The sequence below is a fragment of the Danio aesculapii genome, chromosome 23 (assembly GCF_903798145.1).
Source record: "Danio aesculapii chromosome 23, fDanAes4.1, whole genome shotgun sequence".
Classification (NCBI taxonomy): Eukaryota; Metazoa; Chordata; class Actinopteri; order Cypriniformes; family Danionidae; genus Danio; species Danio aesculapii.
This window is the reverse complement of record NC_079457.1, coordinates 31,145,175-31,170,182: the sequence shown is the minus strand read 5'-3', so window position 1 is coordinate 31,170,182 and position 25,008 is coordinate 31,145,175. Positions and strand designations below refer to the sequence as shown.

General features: G+C 35.3%; 1 protein-coding gene across 1 annotated transcript in view; it reads right to left on the bottom strand.

Annotated features, from left to right (window-relative positions):
- Positions 1-579: 579 nt before the first annotated feature.
- The window catches only part of exosc10 (exosome component 10), a 36,620-nt gene continuing 12,191 nt past the window's right edge, over positions 580-25,008 (bottom strand). Inside the window, exons 8-25 of the mRNA XM_056449331.1 lie at positions 23,591-23,701; positions 23,366-23,509; positions 20,415-20,605; positions 18,494-18,650; positions 15,003-15,151; positions 14,608-14,658; positions 14,329-14,440; positions 12,116-12,163; positions 11,934-12,009; positions 11,716-11,828; positions 6,067-6,156; positions 5,921-5,989; positions 5,064-5,157; positions 4,004-4,077; positions 3,699-3,930; positions 3,346-3,401; positions 845-918; positions 580-745 (exon numbers count right to left, since the gene is read on the bottom strand). Of these exons, the coding sequence (XP_056305306.1) occupies positions 715-745; positions 845-918; positions 3,346-3,401; positions 3,699-3,930; positions 4,004-4,077; positions 5,064-5,157; positions 5,921-5,989; positions 6,067-6,156; positions 11,716-11,828; positions 11,934-12,009; positions 12,116-12,163; positions 14,329-14,440; positions 14,608-14,658; positions 15,003-15,151; positions 18,494-18,650; positions 20,415-20,605; positions 23,366-23,509; positions 23,591-23,701 (1,872 nt within the window). The 3' untranslated portion in view covers positions 580-714. The remainder of the gene's footprint in view (positions 746-844; positions 919-3,345; positions 3,402-3,698; positions 3,931-4,003; positions 4,078-5,063; positions 5,158-5,920; positions 5,990-6,066; positions 6,157-11,715; positions 11,829-11,933; positions 12,010-12,115; positions 12,164-14,328; positions 14,441-14,607; positions 14,659-15,002; positions 15,152-18,493; positions 18,651-20,414; positions 20,606-23,365; positions 23,510-23,590; positions 23,702-25,008) is intronic.

Here is a 25,008-nt window from a genome sequence, read left to right as displayed (position 1 = left end):
CATCCACTCATCCATCAGTCAATGCTTCCATCCATCCATGGATCCATCTGTCAATGTATGCATCTATCCTTCAACCCATCCATCCATCCATCAATCCATGTATTCATCAGTCAATGCATCTATCCATCCATCCAAGTGATATTATCGAATCTTTTTGTGTAAATCTGCAGATTTTTTATTTTACTAAATTGCAGAAATAGAAATAAAAGTTCACAGATTGTGTCAAGCAATGGTAATAAGCCGGTAGTTATTAGTGGGAATTGGGTCAATTACCGCAACTGCACTTCAGGAGTCCTGTGTTCAAATCCCTGCTTGCAAACCTTGCCCAATCCCATCTCACTCACTCTAACATTGCTTCCTATCCATATACAGTTCTATCAAAAGCAAAAACCCAAAGATAAATCTTTAACAAAAACAAAAAATATTGAGAGAATTGGTATTTAAACTTTTACCTTTAATCTTCATGGCACCAAATTGACCTTGACCAAAATCAAGTTTCTCCAACACAAAAAAGGTTGCAAAAAGGATAAAAGGGAAAGATCAAATGAACCCTTATGCACTAAAAACAGGAGAACAATCTCTTAAAATCTCATTTTAATGAAACATCAAATTCCACAAATTATTGTATACAAGCAGAAACGGTTCATTGAGGACAACTGAGTGTATTCTAGGACACTTTTAAAGAGAACGTGAGAGAGGTCAACCACCACACCTCTATCTCTTGGGCCAGTTGTGCCGAAATCCTCTGCAAACAGAAAAATGCCATCAAATAAATAAAAAAATAATAACCATAATAACACATTTGAAAGTAAATTCAGCTGTGAATGTTTGAGTGTTACACTACCTGTCAGATTTGGCGGGAACATAAGACATGCTCCTGCCTCCCCCTCCACTCTTCTTCTGTCCTTTTAGGTTTTTCTGAGAGGCAGAATTAGTTGAAAATCAGAAGTCTTACTAAACTGTCCATCATAAGTGGATGACACTAACTACTGGTGTAAACAGGGCCTAAAAGCTTCAGATGTACTTCCACTTCCAGATGTACTCAAATCAATTTTAAGAGTTTACATAAATCTCTTTTCCACTGCATGGTACTGCACGGTTCGGTATGACTCCCTTTCCTCTGCGCTCCGTCCCCAGTACTTTTTAGCAACACCTCGCCCAAGTGAGAGTACTGTAGCGTTAAAATTGTGTAATTTCCAGATGTCACAGCAGTAGAGGAGGTGCAACTTTAGCGATATTCACACCCACTTGAAGCGGCACTAAACTGCAGTGGAAATGCAAACTGAGCATGTCGAGTTGAGCCATGCCCAAATGTACAGCAATGGAAAAGCTGACTTATTCAAACAGCTGCAGAGACCAGCTCTAATCTTCTTTAACATCGTGGAACATCAGCTGTTTCAATCAATCTATTTTTATACACATTTTTTGGGGTGGGGGGTGGGGGTGATGCAGTAAAAACTGCTTAATAGAAATGACAAGATGCACATCAATTATGAAAATGTGCATTAACATGTAGGATAAACTTATACATTAACTATGAATGTGCATAAACTACAACGGAAACTGATTTATGGAATAAAACTCCAGCATGTGCAGTTTTGGGTCACATTAAATGGACAAACCAATAGAGCGGAGGATCTATGACGTCAATTTGTATGCAAGAACCCGGAAGCGAGTAAACATTTTAGCAGTTCCAGTTCCCTTGTCCCAAAGTCAATGGGTTTTTTTGAATGAGATTTTGGTTAAATCTGTTAAATAAGATTCGTGGCTAACACAAACTCAAGATACTTTTACGTTTTATTCTACAACATAACACAGTCACGTCACACTCTTGATTTATTTATTTTTATTTTTTAATCGGTTACACTTCATTAAAAAGACGGTTGCTATCAAGTTGCTAAATGGGACTACAGGCAGTGTCGGAGACATTATACGTCCTCAAGCTGAACAGGTCTGAAATGCAGCTTACTTGTGTTGGGCATTTGGATTTGTCTGTGATTTAAGTATTTTCATAAGTACTAGTATTTTATAGTTTGTAGTATTTTTCTAATTGGGAATTCATAGTGTGTGTAGATAATGCCTTCACTTGTAAAGACTGTCAAGACATCAATTTGTTGATCATTTATTTTAATTGAACTATACTATGGGGATACTGCTTACCAGTGCAGCCTGTCTCTTTCCTGCTCTCAGTAATGCAAACATGTGAATAAACGCGTGTATAATTATAAAAAAAAGAAAAAGTACATACGTTAACTGTCACTTTAACATGATCAATAGACTTTTTTGTGGGGTTTTTTTCTTCATTTTGTCATAACTGCAGTATTTACACTCCTCCTCAAAATGTATAGCATATGTGACTGTATGGGCTGCTTTTAAAAAAAAAAGAATATTGATTGTTCTGTGTCCATGATAGAATTTGCAGGCATATAGACCTGTCCCTCACGCCTCATTTCGGTCGTCTAAGGTAAGCTGGCCGTATGCACACGAGTTATACACTTATTTAAATATCTCTTATGATAATACTATGTAGGCACATTTATACATAGTCTTAAAAATTAACAACAACTGTAAAGCAAAACAAAATTGTATTTCTCACTTAAAAATAAACTAGGTCAGAGGTCTATACAGATGTGTTTTTGCATATTTATTTGTTTATAATATATAGGGTGGATTATAATATAATAAACCGATGGAGTAAATCTTTGTCATGGACCATATTTCTAAAAATGAAGGTAATGGAAATAAATAAACCGTATTTATTAAAGGCTTGGGTTCACCTTATTGGTTTATTGATGTTTGCTGATGCAGGACCAGCCACGAGCAATCATAGCATGTGATCCTCTTGAAATTAGTTTATAAAACTTCACTTATTTGCAAAAGTTTTACATGATATTGCAGTTTATTGCATGAGATTAATAGACATCTTTGGATGGAAACACACAGCTATTCTTGAAGTATGTTGGCCATACAGAAATTAAACTATAATTTTGGCTTGATGGTATTGTGAAAAAACTCAAATATAGAACAAACAATGTTTTCTTACAGCCTTGATTGATTCGAACAAACACATTGTGCCTTAGTTTTGCAGCAATCTCAGCATTTTGAAAGCTGCTGCTGTCTGGATTGTTTTCTGTAATCTCATTAGGTGTTAATGTAGAAATTCTATGAGATTATTTTACATTATAATATCATACCTGCTCAAATACCCTCAAAGAAAGTGTTGGATTGAAAGAGCAGGTGTGAAAGTGGAAGTCTCCCTCATCTACATGTGATCTGATTGATTGAATAAAATGTCAGCAGAACAGAAATGAGCGGAGCAGTGAAAACATCATATCAGCTTCATACCTTCTGCTTGGGTCCTTGTCTGTTCGGATCAAAGTGTGAGCCGTCTTTTGATTTACCTGTGTGTATTAAAGACAAACAATGAAGAACACACACTGAAGAGTATTAAAGGGACAGATCACCCCCAAAAACAGACAATCTCTGCACCATTTGCTCAAGTGTTCATGAATTCCTGTAAATCCAAACCAGATATTTTGAAGGACATTGGGGATAAAACAGCCAATGACATCAATGGTAGGAACTAAAAAATACTTCAGAAGTCGATGGCTGTTTTATCAAACATTCTTCAAAATATCTTGTTTTGTGAAATTTAAACTATCGCTTTACAAATATATAAAGCATGGCAGATCACTCACCAGCAAATAATTTGAAATTGGACTGGCTGTAGTCATAAGGTTTAAAGTCTTGTTTGGGACCGTCGGGCTCCTGAGACATTTTCTGTTTCTGTTTTTTCTTTGCAGGTTTTGTGGACTGATGAGCTACCGTCGTCTCGCCTTCAGTCTTTGAGAGTTTGACGTTTGGTTTAAGACCATCTTCGCTGACATCACTAACAGCTCTTTCTCTTTTCTGTCCGGCCTGCTTTGCTTCCTTCAAGGACAAGATTTAGAACATTCAGAAGAACAGAACGGATGTAATGTGGTGAAATGGAGCTGCTCCTCACCTTCACTTGCTCTCTGACAGTGTGAACGTTCTGAAGCGACTCTTGGTAGCTCAGTTTGGCTTTCTTTCGTTCCTCTGAAACACAAATACAAACAATTTTGGACAATTCTTAAAGTTGGGGGCTAAGCTGAGTTATATCCACCTTAGTTTTTATGCAATAAAGTGGATGCGGGTAGGGGTGTAACGGATCATGGTTGAACCACGATTCGTACGGATCACAACCCATGGTTCGAAACACTCATGATCCGCAAATAAATACATTTATTTTATTTTTTTTACTTGTAGATTAATTATAAATTTCTAATGATCGCAGAGATATCACCTCTCATGTCATTCAAATCACACATATGAAAACATTTAGGCTTTCCTGTAAAATAATGATGACAGGAGAAGTTGTGGTTGGTTATTCAAGATGTGAGGGGTTTCTTAGGTTATTAAAGGTGTTTTCTGTCACTACTTGTTTAGCCTGCATTAATGCATTCATTGTAAGCTCCACGATGAATCATTAAAGGATCGAGATCTCAACACCCACACAACAAAATAGAAATGACTGTGATTTGCATATGTTTTTGTCTTTTGAGTTAGTTATGAAGTTACAAGCAGTCAAATAACACAGAAGTACTGAGATAACAGTTTATAGTTTAGATAAAACCACTGATGTTTATGGAAAGGATTAAACACCGTCATATGCATTTAACAATGCTCAAAAATGAAAGTTGTAGACAGCAATTATATTATTTAACCAATAGGTGGCGACAACCAGCCATTAGAAATATGCCACAGAATAATTCTTCAAATATGACGCATCTAGCAATGAAACATGAAGTTTTATGAGTGAATAACTGAATCATTTATTGAAAATGAGACTAAAAATAAATATGGGTTGTACAAATTATAATGTTAGATTTCTACATTTAGTGTTATCAGCAACAGTCATAGTAACAGTGAATTTTTCACAGTACTGAATATTTTACAACTTATTTTTAATCAACTGATTATTTATTCATTTTGTATAATAAAAAATCATAACCTTGACCATAACTCAATCATAACTCATGTACCTTGAGCTTTCTTGGCCTGTTCTTTAGCTTGCTGTTTGGCCTGAGCCTCTTTCTGCTGCTGCTCAATACTCTGCAGTTTCCACCGGTTATGAATCTGCGTTAAACAAACAAAAGTAAGCCAGTGGTCAAAATAACCAGAAAAAGCACCAGGAATACTTCAGGGATATTTATGAGTCCCTTAAAATCACTGACAGTCAAACTGCACTTTCAGAGTTAACTTAAATAGACAGTTTGAGTTTCTTTCTTTTGTTAAACACAAAAGATGATATTTTGAAAAATGGTATTTGTTTTTCCTACAATAGATATAAAAAGAAAATTAAAGTTCAGCTTTCTTCAAAATATCTACTTTTGTTTTCAACAGAATAAAGAAACTCAAAGGTTTGGAACCACTTAAATAGTAAATAGTTATTTATTTACTATTAGTTCATTTTTTATTGTTAAACTATCCCCTCAATGCCTTTGTATTTCTACTTTTTATTTTTATTTTCTTTTTTGTCAGCACCCGCAGTCTATTGTATTCCATCTATCTGCGGTGTTAAAATTAATATTTAAAATTAGAGACAGCAAAAGCAAAGCAAGCAAACAAACAAACAAACAAAACAAAACACTGAATTCATAAATGCACAAACACACAACTAAAATAGTACCATTACTATAAATAAATAACTAATTAAATAGTAACCGAATAGCAAATAATTATGTACATAATGTATAAGTAATACATGATATAGAATAACTATTTATAATGACAAACACAAAGAACATTCCAGATGGATGGACTAAACTCACATGCTCATACAAACATTGTACTCCAATAACAAGAAAGTAAACAACAAATAAATAATGAAATAAAATACCTCATAGATCTTTGAAGATGGATCATACTTGGCATTCTTTGATATGTGAATGTCCTTAGATGGCAAATACTGAAAACAAGCATTTAAAAAAATTAAGTAAACAAGTTCATAACTTCTGACAAAATGCATCAACTGAAGTAAAGTACCATTCTGAAGGGGTTTTCAAAAGACTCCATGATGCTGTGAGATTTCTGCTGTGCTACAGTCAGATGAGCTGAAGCTGAAGACACTTCCTCCTGTTAAAACACACACAGACACATCACATCTACTACAGTGGAAATCAAAATCAGAGAACAAACATTTCCTAAATTTATTAAGTTCTTATTAAGACTAAAAAAAAAGCATCAAGATTACACAAGACTTTCAGATCTTCATTTATCAGTGTTTATCTGAACATGCTGGTGATATTTCCTTAAAGAGATTCAGAGATTAAAGAGTTCACCCAAAAAGTGAATATTTCCTCACACTCAAGGGGTTCAAACTTCTATGAATTTCTCTTCTGTTGAATTGTTTATTCAAAATTCTTCAGTATATCTTGCTTTGTGTTCCACAGAAGAAAGAAACTCAAACAGGTTTTAAAGTAGAGGATGAGGAAATGACAGAATTTTATGTTTTGGGTGAACTGCAGCTTTAATTATTTTATAAACACAGTTTAAATGGCTGCAAATATTACTCTTCACTGATGTGTCAAGGTAATCTTTCATTGTGCTTCAATCATTGCTGTTCTCTAATTTGTGGGAGTGTGTGTGTTTTCCACAAAATAAAGGGATTTAGTTGAAGTGCCTTGGCCACAATTATAATGCATTCATTTTCCTTCGGCTTAATCCCTTTATTTATCAAGGGTTGCCACAGCGGAATGAACTGCCAACTTATCCAGCATATGTTTTACACAGCTGATGCCCTTCCAGCTGCAACCCAGTACTGGGAAACATCCATACACGTTAATTCACACACATACACTACTGCTAATTTATTCAATTCACCTACAGCACGTCTTTGGACTGTGAGGGAAACCCTGGAGCAAACCTACAGCAACACGGGGAGAACATGCAAACTCAGTGACGTTCTTGCTGTGAGGCGACAGTGCTTACCACTGAGTCACTGTGCTGCCCCACAACTATAACTGATACAAATAAGTTCTGATATAGTTTCGAACAATGCATTACATTATTTCTTAAAAAAATATATATATAAAAATCAAGTTTTCATAAATACACCAACTTTGATCTGCTTCGCACATCCTTTCTCTCAAAAAATAACTTTAATGTAAATATTTTAAAAGTATATACATATGTATCCATCTATATATACATAAATACATGTAGCACACAGTTATGTAAAACCATTTATTTTGTGATAAATTAAGTTCATCTAAGGTGAGACAGAGAATCTCTGTTAGCTCTGTAAATACAAAAATACATACAGTAAATACATGCACAGACACCATAAAAATCACACACTGTACAATTCACCAATCAAGAAAGCATCTGGAAAACACAATTTATACACAAAACAAGTAAATAAATAAGATCAAATATCACACATAAAAATCCATAAAATAACTTAAGATAAAAGGAAAAAAAAGAAAGGAAGAAATGTAAAAATTAGTAACAATTAGTAACGATTAATCATTAAACAGCTACAGAAAACACAGGTTCCACTTAACTAAGGGCCCGTTTACACTAATATGGTTTAGTTTTTAAACTGCGTTTTAGAATGAAAATGATCCACGCCTCCACTGGCGTTTCACCTAGCGTTTCTGAACAACTCTCAGTCCATACTATCCCACTGAAAACGCACATCACGTGACCACACACACACACACACACACGCACGCACACTCTGGCATGCGCTGCAGTGTATGCCCACGTCTGAGCTCCAGGCAGTCAGCGGGTGCTTTGAGCACATCTACCCAGGTGAGAGCTGTGCACGTCGGATGGTTCATCAAGAATCTATTGCTGGTTCTAATCTCACTATATTTGTTAAACGTGTTATTTAATTCATCTTGTTGTCTCTACCTAATGACATATTCCCAGACTTTGGTCTTTTGAACCTATTACTTGTTCTCAGGTAACGTGTTTTGGCTGAGTGCAAAGATAAGCTAATATATTTATTAATGTAACCACGTACACCAGGGGTGTCCAAACTCGGTCCTGGAGGGCCGGTGTCCTGCAGATTTTAGCTCCAACTTGCCTCAACACACCTGCACGGATGTTTCTGGAAAGACTAGTAAGTGCTTGATTAGCTAGCCCAGGTGTGTCTAATTGGGGTTGGAACTAAGCTTTGCAGGACACCGGCCCTCCAGGACCGAGCTTGGACATGCCTGACGTACACTGATTCTGCACATGTGATCGATTGCTCTGATTTATTTTCTATAATGTATAAACTTATTGTACGTTATACTTTTATAGCGGCCATTATTGATTATTAAAACTGACATTCAGCAAAAGAGACAGAGTGTGTTTTGTATTTTTTTACTGAAAATTAAAAGAGGCAGTAATGGTATAGGGTCCGTGTACGTTGCGTTCATTCGTTTTTCGATTTTAAACAAAATGTGAAAAGAGAAAACTTTTTCCGTTTTTTCACTTGCCTACAAAAAACAATTTTTGGCTCAATTTTTTATTTTTTTTTTGGTTCAGGGTAGGAAAACAGATAAATGACTTAAATTCATTATACACATGTAGGCGGTGCTGAAACGCTCATTTTCCTCTGATTGGTCATCGAAATCTGAGCTTGTGACTTTGCTCTCAAAACAATAGTCCTTTAGTCCTCTGCGGATCAGTACCCAGGTATTAAATAATTATTATAACTAAACTAAATTAGCAGTATTATTAGACATTTAACATTACTATTTATCATAAAAATAACCGCCAAAACTTGCTACTATGTACCTGATGCTGAGCAAAAGATTTCCATATATATAATTTTTTTTAATGATTGTTCGATTAAGTAAAATAGGCTACAATAGGATTGGTGGCTCATTTGAGAGCCGAACCAAAAGTTTAAGTGCAATAAGCCTCTACAATTAGGCAAGCCGCAGTGCCTATTTCTCGTGCATTCTCTCTCACACAAGCCTTCCATTCGAGACTTTCTAAAAATCTGGATTAATGTCGAGTAGGCTACACTATAATAAAAATCTGTAAATTAACAGTTTTCTGTATTTTGTGATTCATGTTTTTTTTATATATATATTTTTTGAATCGCATTGAGACCTTGATCTATCATCTGAAAACTTTTAACCTTAAAAAGTTGAAAACAGTGGGTTTTATGAATATTTTTAATAGTTTAAAAGTGATACATTGTCTGGGTTGGTGTTGTATATTATGCTGCAAAAACCTTATAATAAGCTGCTAGTATTTTCTGTTATTTTACAGATTTATTTATCTATAGCCTATATTATTTCTTATACAATATATATTTCAAACAGCTAAAATGTCAAAAGTTACTTTGTTAAACTGTAGAGTTGTATTTTCAACATCAAAAGTCAACAGAGCAGAGATTAAGGTCCCATAATGCAGTTCACAACCGCAAATAAACGGAAAACCCAAAATATGGAAACTGTTAATTAACAGATATTTTTTACAGTGTAGCCTATTCAGGGCTGGTGTTCAGTTTTATATTTAATTTGTTTATTAGAGTGGTCATTCATTCCAATTGACATTTGTAGCTGACAAAATGTGCTAACCCTGGTTTTTTTTAGATGAAATATGACAGATTGAGCTACCGGTAGCACATTCTGAGAAGGTAGCACAGATCGTCAGAATACGCTCTAGGCATGGGCAGCCCACCCATACGTCTGCCTTGCCCACCCAATCAAAAAGACAGCATACGCATACTTTATTTTAGATTCGATAAAAGCAATCTAAGGTGGCCTCTGTGTTGAAAAATGGAAAAATTTTCCAGCAAAGCACTGCACCATCATTTCACAATTATGATGATTTAGTACAAATATCCAATTACCTATTTTTCATTTTGGAAATCATTTCACCTATTTCTCTCTCTCTCTCTCTCTCTCTCTCACTAAAACTTATTAGTGTAAAAGGGAGAGAGAGAGAGAGAGAGAGAGAGAGAGAGAGAGAGAGAGAGAGAGAGAGAGAGAGAGAGAGAGAGAGAGAGAGAGAGAGAGAGAGAGAGAGAGAGAGAGAGAGAGAGAGAGAGAGAGAGAGAGAGAGAGAGAGAGAGAGAGAGAGAGAGAGAGAGAGAGAGAGAGAGAAAGAAACAAAGACAGGCAAAGACTATATAAAGGGACATTGATATAGACCTATGAGTTTTGTTAGGTCTACTTTTAATGACATCACGTTAATATGTGAAAATAATCACGTAAGCCTGATTATTATTATAAATTTAGACCTAGCTCATGCAAACTAGGTGCTGCTCAGAAATGGCTTTTGCTCAGCATCAGGTGCACAGAACTATGAAGTTATTTTAATTGACAAATGTCTAATTATACTGCTAATTTACGTTTTTATTTAATTTTTGCGTATTCAATGAATGTATCAGGCTTATGGGGTTCAAATGATAGAAAAGGTCAATTTAGTTGATCCGCAGAGGACTAGAGGACTTTTATTTTAAAAGCCACGAGCTCAGATTTGGTTGACCAATCAGAGGAAAATGGGCGTTTCAGCACCACCTACATGCATATAATGACTTTTAAAGTCATTTATCTGTTTTCCAACCCTGAACCAAAAAAAATTTAAATCAAGCCAAAATCAGTTTTTTTTTTCTTTCATTTTTTTGTGGGCAATTAAAAAAAAAAAACGAAAAACGTCCATTTCCTCGATTTTTAAATTTCGTTTAAAATTAAAAAAATGAATGAACGCAACATACACGGACCGTATAGGCTCCGTTTTGATATAAATATGCAGCTACATGATGCCTCAATATTTCTGGTGTCTGTTAAGTTGTAATACCAAAATGAAAATAGGCAGTCCCTTATATCATGTTTTCATTTTATTAAGTAAGTGAAATAACATAGCCAGGATGATGTGAATAAGGTTATAAAGTACACTGTTCCTTTGAAGATTTACCTGACGTATCCTCGGGAGTTTGATTTCCATATCAAACTTGCGAAGTCTGAACTTACAAGGAGAGGATGCAAGACTGAACTTTGTGTAGGCTGCCTAATATTGAGGTAAAAGCCCCAATCAGATAAGTGAATATGTCTGCAGTCACACCTCCGTTTTCAGATGTCTCAGTTTTCCCTCATCCACACTGACACAGAGCAGCAGCGTTTTAAAATAAAATGGCCTTTTCAGCGTTTCCAAAACGCTCACTTTTCGGTATTCGAAAACTCTGGCATAGTGTGGATGACTGGCGTAACAGTAGCAAAACTTAGGCCCCTTTTTCACTAATAAGTTTTAGTTTTAAAACGCATAAAGCAATCACTGCCTCCCCCCGCATCCCATGCCTTTGTGCTTTCACCCCCCAGTGTGGGTAGGTGGGTCTGTGACCAGCGCTTTTCAGCTGCAGCCCCAGATGGTTGTTGCCTAGATCAGACCATCTCCACATCCCCCATTGCAAAGTTATGTCTATGTGTTTGTGCTTGTTGCTGGGGCTTTTTTTGTCCACTGATCTCACACTGTCCCACTTTAAGGACAGTCTGAGAGGGGCTTTTTTTTGACCTTCCTTTTTCCCCTAATGTATCTTATTTTCTCTTTCTAAAGCTACCTCTCATCTGACCTGTCTTCTCCTAAAACGTGTGATGTTTGTGTATGGTCAGAGGGGTCCAATTTCGCTACATCTAACAGTGTATGTGAAAAGTAAAGATTTTATCATCATCCTCATCAACTACTCACTGCAAAAAGACTGATTTTTGCTGGAGCGGTCAGACCATACACCGATTTTTTCTCTCTATCCACACTTTCCTCATCTTCCTCTGAAAACAGCACTCCTGGTTTGGTTGGGGTTTCTGAACGAGTGGAGAAAACAATCTAATTATCAAACTTATTCAAAAATATACAAATAAAAGGCAAATAAACACTCATGGCATATTTATAATATTATTTATACCTACCAAAGGAAGAGAGGTCCAGGAAGTCACTTTCAGACAAGCGTGATGTGTCATGGGGTCCAAATAAAGTAGACTGTGGCTGTAAATCAACAGCAGTTAGGAATAAACTTCTTTCACCAGTTTGAGGCATACAAAACAGATATTAAAAATAATATTAAATCCATTGAACAAATCAGTCAACACACCTTTCGTTTAGGGGTCATCGATTTCCTCTTTTGAGCTACTACCTCCGCCTGAAGAGAGATAACGTTAAGCAATCACTTATCCATTATAATAAAATACGACAAATTATAGTACTGGTGCATTCACAAAGCACGAAAACTAAAACAATATACATTTTGTACATTTTATAAAGACAATGAAGTCCACACCACATCATTAGATCACATTCAGAATTATTTTCTTACAGCTAATTAAGCATAAAAACATGGACAGCCAATTAAAATCTTCCTGACTATGATGAGCATGAACAATTAAAGTGGCAGAAGCCTAAAGAGTAAATACAGGTTATCATGAGTCCTGGTGTGGATGATGAAACACTTACTACTCCCTGAATCACCTTGTATTTATGTTTTTTGTAGAGCTTAAGTCATATAAATATGCACACGCTAGGAATAGGAATGTTCATAAAAAGAAAAAATAAATAAATAAATTAGGCTCAAGTCACAATACGGTACATGTGTTTGTTTGTTGTGTTAATATGGCTATGCCCTACTGCAGGTAAAGACTATAGAATACACAAGAGATGTCACTTGTATAGTTTTGAATAGGAAAAAATTTTAACTAGTACTGGAGCCAATCAGCAATCACTGTAGATCTATCACTCTGAAGATCCTTCAGGGGAGGGGCTCAGACCAGAAGTGAGTTTCTGCAGATTTTGTGCGATTCAAAGGTTTAGAAATTAAATTAAAGTGACAGGTGAAAATTAATATGAAAATTAATCGTAAGCTTGGCAAGCAATTTTGGAGAATTTGATGTTTACCCATTCAGAGAGTGTCCAAGCATAACTGCCCGAGAGGTGTTTCAAAGATGGCTGTCGAGTGAAATGACTTGCCTTTAAGGGACTTTGCTGCAGTCTTATCACATTTCTCCTGAGATTACAGCATCTCTCTCACAGTTAATGCGCATGCTTCAGGCTATATCAGTTTAAAGACTCCATCGCAAAACGTGGCAAAAACTCAATACTCACACTCCTGCTCATTTCCCTCTCATCTCACAAATGCTTTTTTTATTCAACATTCATGCTTTGCAACATATAGGCATATTACATGCAAAAACATAAAAATACCCAAATTTAAGGACTAAGTCGGGAGTCTAAAGAAAGCTTTAAGCTCAGCAACCAAAATACTGTATCTGCGCTGTCTTCATTACCATTGAACAACAACAAAAGGCTAAATTAAAAGTTATTTTTAAGGTCATGTATTCTAATTTCAGTCTTAAAGTTTTAAATACTGTAAATTATCGATTATATGGTTATATATATATATATAAGGCTATGTATTTCATGTTATATATAAGGCTAGGTATATTAGGGTGTTGGGAATGGGGTAGGTGGGCAGTGGTTCACAGGTTGCTAGGTCACCATCAACAGTTTACTTAGAGGATGACAAGCTGACAAAACATTGCTGTCACTCTGATACAAGTTTTATTTGTGGAAAAAATTACAAAGCACTGCAGTGTTTTTCTGAAATAACACAACGTATGGAGCTGATCGGTCAGTTATTGTCATGTGACTCGTGACATTCATTCAGCTGAGTGCGTCTGGAAGGCACGAGCACATCACACCAATTGTACACGCAAGCCGCACATTGGCAATAACGATCGTGCGCGAACTCTGAACAATATATGAACGGCCCCTAGAAGCCCACCATCATTTGCGATCTTCAGCAGTTGATCTTCTTGCACAGACATGCTGGATTCACCTCATTTGTTGACCAATGGGTTGCGGATCCATTCCTTGGCAGTTCATGGGTCCTTTACTGGGTCTTTTTCCCTTAGCTAAGAAACTTTCCAAAGACGTCTGTTTATTACACATTTTGCTGCTTGTGGGTTAAATTTGGGCACTCAAGTGACCGAGATTTAACCGAGAGAATACGATAAATTTTCAAAATAAAAGACTCATAGTAAATAAAACAGAAATTATTAAGTACCAATTGATCCACGGCCCAATGGTTGAGGACCACTGCAATAAGAGATTTCTTACAACGTATAGCAAATCAAACTGAAAACTGTTACCACAGAACCATGATACTAACCAAAGCGACAATTTAAAAAGACGCATGAACTGCATACAGACATGCGCATAACGAACCATGACAATAGAATCAATTGTTTTGTTTTTTTCTTTTTCATGAACCGTCCCATCCCTAATACATATAATATGTATATGCGTACAAACCTTTAGTAACGGAGTCTCTCTGGCCTGTTTGATGAGCTGATGAAGCTCGTTGATCTGCTGACGCACTAGTGGTGGAGTGGGGTTACAGCACGCGATGATGCCCTGAGGCTCCCTGCAGTCAAACACACACACAATTAAGAGTTTTTCACACCAGGCAGTTAAAAGAACTCTGTTATAGGAACTGCCAACCAGGTCTGCTCACCAATAAATGTGTTCTCTTAAAGCATTCAAATCAAACTGTACAGCTCAAACATGTAATCCGACCCCTTTAAAACTTACTTTGGAAGCTCATCTGCGATCTTCATCATCATGTGGTTTGGTAAGATGTACCTGAGGAGGAGAAACAAGTTTAAGGATAAAGTCAGTAAGACAATCAAAATGAACCAAAATGTGAGATACGCACAAAACAATGGCAGAAATGTGCGTCAACAACTAATTTAAAAGTTGATACCTCTAAAAAAACAATGTTGATGGGAGAATGTGCACAGTTGTAAGTAAAATAAACATATTTATCTTAAATACAGACTTAAATGAAGCAATTTAAATCATCATATGAGCCATAATCATTAATAAATACATTTAATTTACAAACACATTTATTCTGTTGTACATTAAATTTCAGGACGGTTTCCATGCTAATTTTATAAGTCAGACCCACTGGTCATGGTCATTACCCAGTGCTCTCGTCTTCCTCTCGGGCCAGTTTGTCTCTCCAGGCGTACATCAGTCTGAAGGCTGCAAGCTGCTGTGTGTTGAAGCTCTTCTTCTGCTTGCGGTACAACTCCATGTATGAGTCCTCCGTAAAAATAGGCTTCACATATTTCTAAAGAAAATGGTGAAAAAAAAAAAAAAATTTAGAAATCATTTTGAGCCTGAATATTTGAATTGATAAATCTGAACAGATTCAAAGTGTTTAATGGAGAAATAGTGTTTATTTGGTGTTTTTAAAATGCCTATAGTATACCATTTTAAAAATACTACTTTTATTTTGGCATCTCATTTAATGGTTTTAATTTAAGGTAAAAAAAAATTATAATTCTCTTAATGTAAGAAAAGCAATGGCTCTTCTCTCACAGTGTCTGAAACATAGAATGTAAAATATATGGACGTAGTATCCATGACGTCACCTATAGGTTTCTGAACACTGCAAAAGAAGCTACAAGTAGGCGCGGCCAACCGTCGCCATTTTGTTCGCACGTCATCGCACCCACAGCGGGATACCAAACAAGGGCAAAGAGGCGGAGAGTGAGCGGAGCTACAGACACCTGCTGGCATTTTGCTTAGACCTGGCTTAGACAGACTTTACTTTGTGAAAAAGCTTAATACTTTATTACCTGCGACGCATTTGTATTCTGACCACATGTGCTTGGCTGTACACTATATCAATAAAGTGTTTAGACTTTTAAAAACAATGTAGTAATACATTGAGCCACTAAGCATTGTTCTTATGACGCTTTTCTACAGGAGGAAAATGCAAATTACTTTCAAACACTTCAAATATAGTGTGTGTTAGTAAATGCAAGACTATTGATGAACTCCAGCATAACACTGTATGATAACGCTTCAGATGACTGTTCTAGAGCCTACAGCTAATCAACCTGTCATATTCTGGAGTGCTTTACGGGTCTAAAGAAAAATATAAATGATCTTAAATAAAACAAATACATTTATAGAGATGGTATACAAGTATATAACTTTACTCACATGGGAAACGGAGGCCACGTGAATGGTTTGTGAGCACAATTAAGTGCACACAGCATCCCATATCATCTCATAATTGTAAGAAATAAGTCCAAAAGGCAACTGACTGTGTAAAGCCACATAAAACAAAACAAAAATACGATGAATATGCCGAGATCAGTGGCTAATCTGCCGGATTCAGCGGTGAGGTGACGACGACCAGCGAGATCTAGCTGTCACTCAAGTGGCCACGCCCTTAATTAAGCAAACTTAATATAACCTAATATAAAGGAAATGGATGAGTTATAAAATAATTCACCCCCCTCACAGTTGTCATGAAGGGTAATAATAGCTATTTGAACCAAAATCGTTTTTTGTACCAGGCTGTAAACAACTTTTTTCTGCTGTAAAGTTGGCTATTCTAACAGTGGGCTGAAATTGCTCTATTATGGAGCCAGGACTAGCGGAATTTTGATAAATTGCAGTTTCAGTTACTTTCATATTGTCTTCCCGAGGGAGAGCGGGAGGTTGCCGCTTGGTCTGAAACAATTGGCTCATAGGTAAGTTCTTAATCTCTGCCTTTCTAAAGGTGTTCCCTGTTCTGATTGGTCAGATGAGACCAGTTTTAATTTCGCTGATGAAAAATTGGTCATCATTTTCATGATAAACAAGTTTCTACCGACGAAAACTAAATAATTAAGTGATAATGATAAAAATGAAACGGTGTAGCCTCTCGCTGACCTTTAGAGACGCCTTAGGTTGTACATTAAATATTATTATATCGGTAACATGATCATGGCATTAATTTTCGTGAGGAGTTGTTTTATTTTAGCTGGCTTGATCTAACTCACGATAGTTTCACATGCGCTGCCGGCATTTGTCGCGATCGTCATGACAACAGTCATTTGTGTACCTCTGCCTCAAAATTGCTTTAGTCAGCACGCCATTCAGCGATGTGACAATTTCTTACTATAAGGATGTAATGATACTGTAGTGCTATAATCTCCACTTATCATGGAGTCACATTCTAACGAAACTGCCTTGAAGTGAATCACACTTTTACTTTTTATGTACATTTTCGCTTTATAATTCCTCTATATGAGCTAATAACCCGTTTCCACTGAGTGGTACGGTACGGTACGCTTTTATGGACGTTTCCACTGTCAAAAGGCGTACCGAACCGAACCACTTTTTCAGCACCCATTGCAAAGGGAACCAAAAGGTTGGAGCTAGACGCACAACTGAACACTATTGGTTTACAGAGATATGTCATTTTGTCGGCAACAACAAGCCAGAATGAAAACAAAAGGAACACAGCCGAGAAATTACACCGTAATAATATATACATATAATAACGAGCGATGGTCGACCCGAGCTCAAACAAACCTTGTCGTCGTCTTGATGAACAGCCACAAAGCCAAGAAGAACAAAATCTGCCGTGTCCTGTTGTTGTTTTACCAGCCTGTCTAAAAGTGCGATCGGTTTCACTTTGTCCAGAGCGCTTGCGATTGCGTTTATATTTGAAATAACAAACTTTTTGAGCTCAAATTAATAATGTGCTCGTGCATTCTAACAAGAGGCTACACGTGCTGCTGAAGATTAAAGAGACATATGAGAGGTTTGCTCTGACTGTGGGCTATATTTCGTGTTGTTTTTTAACCTAAATAAGCACTAAATGTATGCTGTGTGTAGTTTTTCTATAATTGGTAACATATCAGAGACTGTAAGGGTCTGTATGTGTTCATATATGTTGCATTTGTTCATTTATTTTATATAATTGCAGATGTTACAGTAGGCTGTAGGCTCATTAATCTGCAGATAATCAAATTATTTTCATAGAAAAGTTAGTAATAAAACATTTATACAGAAGTATTTGTGTATAAAGCATCTGTTTTGGGAGAAGTGCTTCTCACATGATATAGAACGACCCGTACAGCTTTACTGTTGACATTTCCTAAATTCCTAGAGCAAAAATTATGTCATCTGAAACTCTGTCGTACACCACGCCCACCAAACAAGTACCATTGGTACACTTTTAGCAGTGGAAATGCAAGCCTGATAAAGGTGACCCGTACCATACTGTACCACATAGTGGAAACGAACCATAACAGAGCCATGGGACTGAGCGCACATTTTACAAGATAACACATTATCATTTGCCAGTCATAGGTCATTACTCTACCCATTTTTACTTTTTTACATTTTTATACAGCTGAGCACCATACACTGTAACACAATCTACAACAGTAAAGCTTGCTATAGACTGACATTGTAAGATCCAGCGTCCTGGATCTACTCCTGCTGACCACCACCTAACTCTACCTAACTATGATATGGTTTGTCTTTCAACAGGTTGGCTTTTTCACCGAACCTCCTTTTGTAGCCAAATCCAGAGAGATGTTGCTTCCGCTGTTCAATGAACATTACATAAAGAGTAATATCAGGAAACACATAATGAGAAACTATGTTGAAAATGTGTTCATACCTTGAGCGAGAGGTCTCTGCTTTTGGCCCAGACCTGCTGAATGAGGGTGGGCTGTCCATTGCCCCCATCAAACAGATCTGCTCTGACCCGATCATACACGTACAGCAGGTAGTGAGTGTCAGCCTGAGCATACTTCAACATCTCATCGGGCAACGGCCTACAGACAACACATACACTTATTCTGTGGTGTTCAAATTTATGTGCATTTTTGGTCTGTTCATTTTTGGAAAACAGCATGGTCCTCTCTATCCGCACTCTGAATGCACATAAAAGGACCACCAAAAAGGGTCCTCTAAAGCCCAAAATGATTTATATTATTGTTATAGTGTGTTTAAATTGAAACTTGCCAGTGGAGAGAAATATAATATGGTTGAAAACAATAAAAAGTGCCTTTTTGAACCAAAAGATGCAGGAATTAAGCACTCAACTCCATAGACATTATCTACAATTTTAAATGCAGATCATAAACATCTTACTCTTTGAAAATAATAGTCTATCAATAAGGTTTAAAGGCATTATGGCAATAAGATGTAAAAGAGTTTTTACATTTTCCATTATTAGCAAAAACAGAGCTGCTGCATAGCTGAAAATATAAAAAAAGTATCAATTTCAAATTAAAAATGAGAAAACTTTGTCATTTTGAACAATTTTGACTTTGCTGCAAAATAGTCAGAGGTTGGTTGCACCAGCAGTGCGCAAGTTAAAACGTAGTCTAGTTGTGACTTAAAGGGACACTAAGTTACAATTTACGCACTACTAAATATTTGTGTGTTGCACCACTGAACTTAGTTTAAACATAACGCAACGTTCCAACTAAATATTTACTGCAGCCTCCCCCCTTGTATAACAGTAGAAAAGAGACTACGGCAAGATTAGTTTACATAGAGGAGCTTGCGATGATAAGGTTGTGAGTAGAGGGAGATCATTCTGCATTATTTTCCTCCCAAATCTTGTTTTTTTTTTTTTTTGGTTTGTGAAAGAAGAGTTAAGGAGTGTTTTTTATTTATTGTATCCATTGATCAAAACAACAAATTTCATCATGACTGAGGTATTCTCCCTGCTCTTTTCTCTTTCATGTGAAGGAAATACAAAAATTAATGCATTCGCGTGCATTCAGGTGTGCGTCATCTGTTATTAGTGACTGACTGTAATGTAATGTACTATAAAAATATAATGTCAATTCATTGTCACAGGACAGTTATATAGATGCATTAGTTGTGGAACTGTAATGTAGTTTAATGATTTAAATGCTTTTTATTTGATATTACGTCATTCAATGCAACTACGCATGACTTTACAAAGCGCTTATGACCTACTAACTAAGGTTTGCCTTAAAAACAAGTGGTGCAACCAAAGTGAGAACAAATTTATTTACAAACTAGCTAGCAGTTACTAAGCCCCTACTGTGGACTTAACGTTCCAGTTTAAGAAAGCTCTTATGAACAGCTGGTGCAAACCTACCCAGTTGAATTAATGGGGTCTTAATTAGAACTTTAAAAAGTTAGCATATTATTTCAACTATACAGATGTCTGTGTTTAATAACCCACCATACGTCTACTAACAATTAACATCTTCACTGGAAAAAATATTTAGCACCGTTTTTTTAAACTCAACTTAAACAATGCTAAAAATAATCTTAAAATATTAAATAAATCATCACTAAATTTAACTTTGCCTAAGTTGACAAACTGTTACAAACTATTTTATTCACAAAAAAATATCTTAATTATTCAAACATAAGCAAAGATCAAATTTTTGTTTTAATTAATGCTTTAAGATAGAATCTCATAATTCCAAGTGGAAATAATTTTTAAAAATAGTTTTACATCAATTAAACAAACAGAAACAGAGTTAATTTAGTCTTGCATAAATGAGTATCTATGAAAGTTTATTGTGCTGGTCATAATGAGCTGCATGTACCGTATCCTCCAGTCTGCCAGCTGGTAGCGTTTATCAGAGCTCACGTCACAGTAGACTTTCAGGAGATGGTCAAGAGAGTTTCGGCCGAGGTTTAGACAGCGGGCAGCATGATGAGTGTCAAACATGTTGACCACGTAAAGACCAAAGTCCTTCTGCAGCCACTCAATGTCAGAGTCTGCACCGTGAAACACCTGCAGGAACAAGACATTTACAAATCGGGCTCAGGGAGTTTTCCGGGAGACAGAGCAATACAGGAGGTGGGGGGTAGATGGGTCTGAAATATGGGAGACTCCTGGGAAAACGGGAGTGTTGGCAGGTATGACCATATCCAATCTGTGCCACATGGGAGAAAAAAAATCTGAACTGAGTCACTTGAACCATGCAGTGTAAATGCTGCCAAACTAATGCTTTTCATATTTTTTGAGACATTTTTTTTTATATTTTGGAAAGCGAGTCTCATGTTTCACAGGGTCAGCACATCGACTAAACATTTACAATATTATTCTAAACAAATACTGTACATCAATAGTACATAGATGTGGCAGCTCATGAAGAAGGTTTTTTTTTTATTCTCTAAAAGTATGCAGTAAAAGTAAACTAAAGGCTGTGGTATATGAAAGAGGAGTACGCCTGCAGAGGAGGGTGCGGAAGTGAAGAGCTAAGCAGGAGAATAACTAAATACGTAGAAAAACTGACTATGTAGAAGCACTGATTGTATATGTTAAATACTCAAATGAAGCTATATCTGAGAGAGGCTTTCGGAAGAGTGAGTGACATATCAAATTAATGGACTATCATGACAATGTATGTAAACACTGAGAAAAACGTACATCAATAGGGAGACAAATGCATACAGACATTTGCTTGAAGGCATGGGCCGGTATGAGATTCTGACGGTGTGATAACCTTAAATAAAAATCTCACAGTTTCATGGTTTGATGGTATTCTGATTACTGTTTTAAAATATATTCTTTTAATATGTCTGGGTAAAAACAGGGTTGCTGCAGGTTTCATCACATCAAATTTAAGACTTTTAAGACCTTTTTAAGACCATTATGTATGCAATTTCAGACTTTCACATGGCAAAACGCTAATAATTTTCAGTAATAACCAGTGGAATTTTAACTTACCCCATTAAAATTAAAATTCAGTTATTTCTTAACCACATATTTTAAATAATGTGTCAAAACAAGCAAACTCTAGTTTTATACGTATATTTTTATTAGCATAATCTTTCTTTAAAATAAAGATAAGTTTAAAAACTTTAATAAACACAATTTATGCACAACATTTATGCATAAAAACATGGATAACTTTTAAACAAATGTTATTGTAAGGATGTAAGGAAGACAATTAAACCATATTTATAAATAGTTAATAAATGTTAATTTTGTTAAACATGTTTAAGATTGATGTGTTGGTTGTACCGATTAGCCATAGCTTTACATGGACAATTAGTGAAAATTAAGACCTGTTTAAAAAGTATTTAAGACCCACAATGGCATATGTACGGCACAACGGTAAATGTAATACTTTTTTTTTTTTTTTTAAAGTTTAAGACATTAAGACTTTAAGACCCCGCAGACACCTAGAAAAAATATAACTTTTTTTCCCCCTTTGAACACAATTTATTTTATTTTGAGAAACATTTAAAGTATTTTGGAGCAGTAAACATGTCAGGCTGAATAATGAAAATAAATCATTGACTTCTGTCTTCACTAGTTGCAAAAACACAGATTTCTTTACAGTTTAAAACGGTATCTTTCGATATTTTTTCTACTGGAGATACTGCTGTCCTAAAAAAACAATAAAAAAAAAAAAAATAGTAAATATATTTTTTTTACACATACCATAGGAACGGTATAGCAGAAAATGTTGCCGTTTTTAAAACCCTGACTTTTACAAATCACGGTATACCTTGAAAACGGTTATCATCCCATGCCTATTTGCTTGCACTGCAGCATGCAGAATTGTAAAAGAACTCTATGCACCTAAAGACAATGAACCTCTCAGTAAAGAAAAACATCCTAAGATGGTCAAAAGTTAAAACAAGAACACACAGAAGTGGGGGAAGAAAATCTGTATAAAAGAGCACAGAACTCAAGACACTTCAGATTGTCCAAGGGTACCTTCAGGTTGTCCTGAAGAGCTGCTTTCAGACATCTCGGCTTTTTTTATAATGATGTAAAAATAAAGTCTATCTTCTGGTATTGAAAACATCCAGACTGATCGTGGTTAATTAATGGAAAGGCCGGGAACTACGACACTCATTTCCATACGGGCAATAACAATGTACTAATGCTGCATTTACATAACATGGTTCAATTTACCCAATTCAGATTTTTTCCTCATGTGGCACAAATCAGTTCTGGCCCACATACATGTAAGCAGGACAAAAGACAAAAAAAAAAAAAAAAAGACTGATTTTGATTCAGATTTACTCATATTAGATTCAGGCCTCGTTCAAATGTGGAAATGTATCTGATATGAATCAGTGCAGTGCAAAATTTCATATACAAGTTAATGCATTTAATGTAAACAATATAAACCATTGCATACATCACATGCATAAATAACGCTGTTAACGCTGATATTAAAATGCCTACTGGTTTAAAAAAAAGCCTAGACTAAAATAAAATGGCCAAATGTGAACCTGTCAGAAACAAAACAACTTTTCAAAAATTAAATATCAAATTAAACCCTGCAAACACATTAAATAAATGAATGGAAAACCAACAAATAACTCCAACAAATGCATATGCAATATGGTCACCTAGAAAAACTGTGGCTATTTTTTTTCAACTTTAAATGCCATCTTTAGAAAATCCTGACAGTTACTAATGGAGAGAAGAAAAAAAAGAAAAAAAAAAAGTTACATTTTTAACTGCGATCAACATGCACAGATCTTAGAATAACTTTATCAGAAGAGCATAATATTATAAGTCCATCACCTTGACGATAGCAGGGTCTGTGAAAGTCTCGTTTAAGATGTACATCTCACTGCGCAGCTCCAGTGTGTCAATGATGAAATCCTCCTCCCGTGTGGAAATCTGCATCAAACACGTGATTCCCAGAAAGCTTCTGTAGGAATGATGCTGTGGGTGAAGAATTGAGGCAAATGAAAAAAACAACAAGTAATTCATAAAGCTAAAACACATCACAAATATCCACCATACCTCCAGATCCACAGCAAACTCAGTGGTCTTGGCCAATTTCTCATTCAAAGCAACGAGATCTTCTAAAGTACTGATAAACTGACAAGTGGATTCGCCAATAGGTTTATACATCTAAAACACAAAGAAAGCAAAATGATTTCACTACAAAAACTATTTTTATTTATAGTTTGCCTCTAGTTCAAAATACTTTTGGTTCTAGTCCAAATATCAGAAAAATCTTAAATCAAGAAGCTTTTTCCAGACAAGTAAACAATGTATTCTTTTAAAAAATAATTAGGTGAATGTTCCTTAAGACATAATCTGCCTATGAGGTTACCCCATTGGCGGTTTAATTTGCTTGTTTTCAGGAAAAAATAAAAATTTTTTAGATACTTGGACTAGAAACAAAATCTGGGGTCCGTTCTTCGTACATGGATTACTCAATTAGCTGTATTTGATTACTGATGATTTGACATGATCCAAGATCGTTTTGTTCTTCTAAACTCATCCAAGAGTTGTTGTCATAGCAACAGTTCTGGTAGCACAAACTTGCTCAGGAGCAGGCTTATTTCATATAAACAGGATTAGATCGGCTCATTTCAAGCAATGGTGATACTGATAGTATGTACCAAATGCTGATGTTTTCTTACAGTAGTAATTATATACACTTGGGAAAATAGTAAAATAATTGTTTAAAAAAAAAAATTGTCAAAAATAAATAAATAAATAAATAAATAAATATATATATATATATATATATAAATATACACATATACATATATATACACATACATACATACATACATACATACATACATACACACACACACACACATACATATACACACACACACACACACATACATACATATACACACACACACACGTGTGTGTGTATATATATATATATATATATATATACACACACACGTGTGTGTGTATATATATATATATATATATATATATATATATATATATATATATATATATATATATATATACATATACACACACACACGTGTGTGTGTATATATATATATATATATATATATATATATATATATATATATATATATATATATATATATATATATATATATATATATATGTATATATATATATATATATATATATATATATATATATAGTTTCAGTAAAAAAATATATATAAATAAAACTTATGGAATCTGCACACCGAAAAGTACATACACTTAAATACAAACGCATACTATTTTAAGGTACCAACCAGCTTTAGTACTATTTGTGTATAATAATAGACATGAACAATATTTAAATGTTTTTTATTATAAAAAAGTATAGGAATAAATTATAGGAATAATAATTTATGCAGTCAACATACATGTTTTGACAGATAATATGGTGGCAATTTGATGGTTCGCTAAAGTTGCAGACACTTTTGCCGATATCAAAATGTTTTT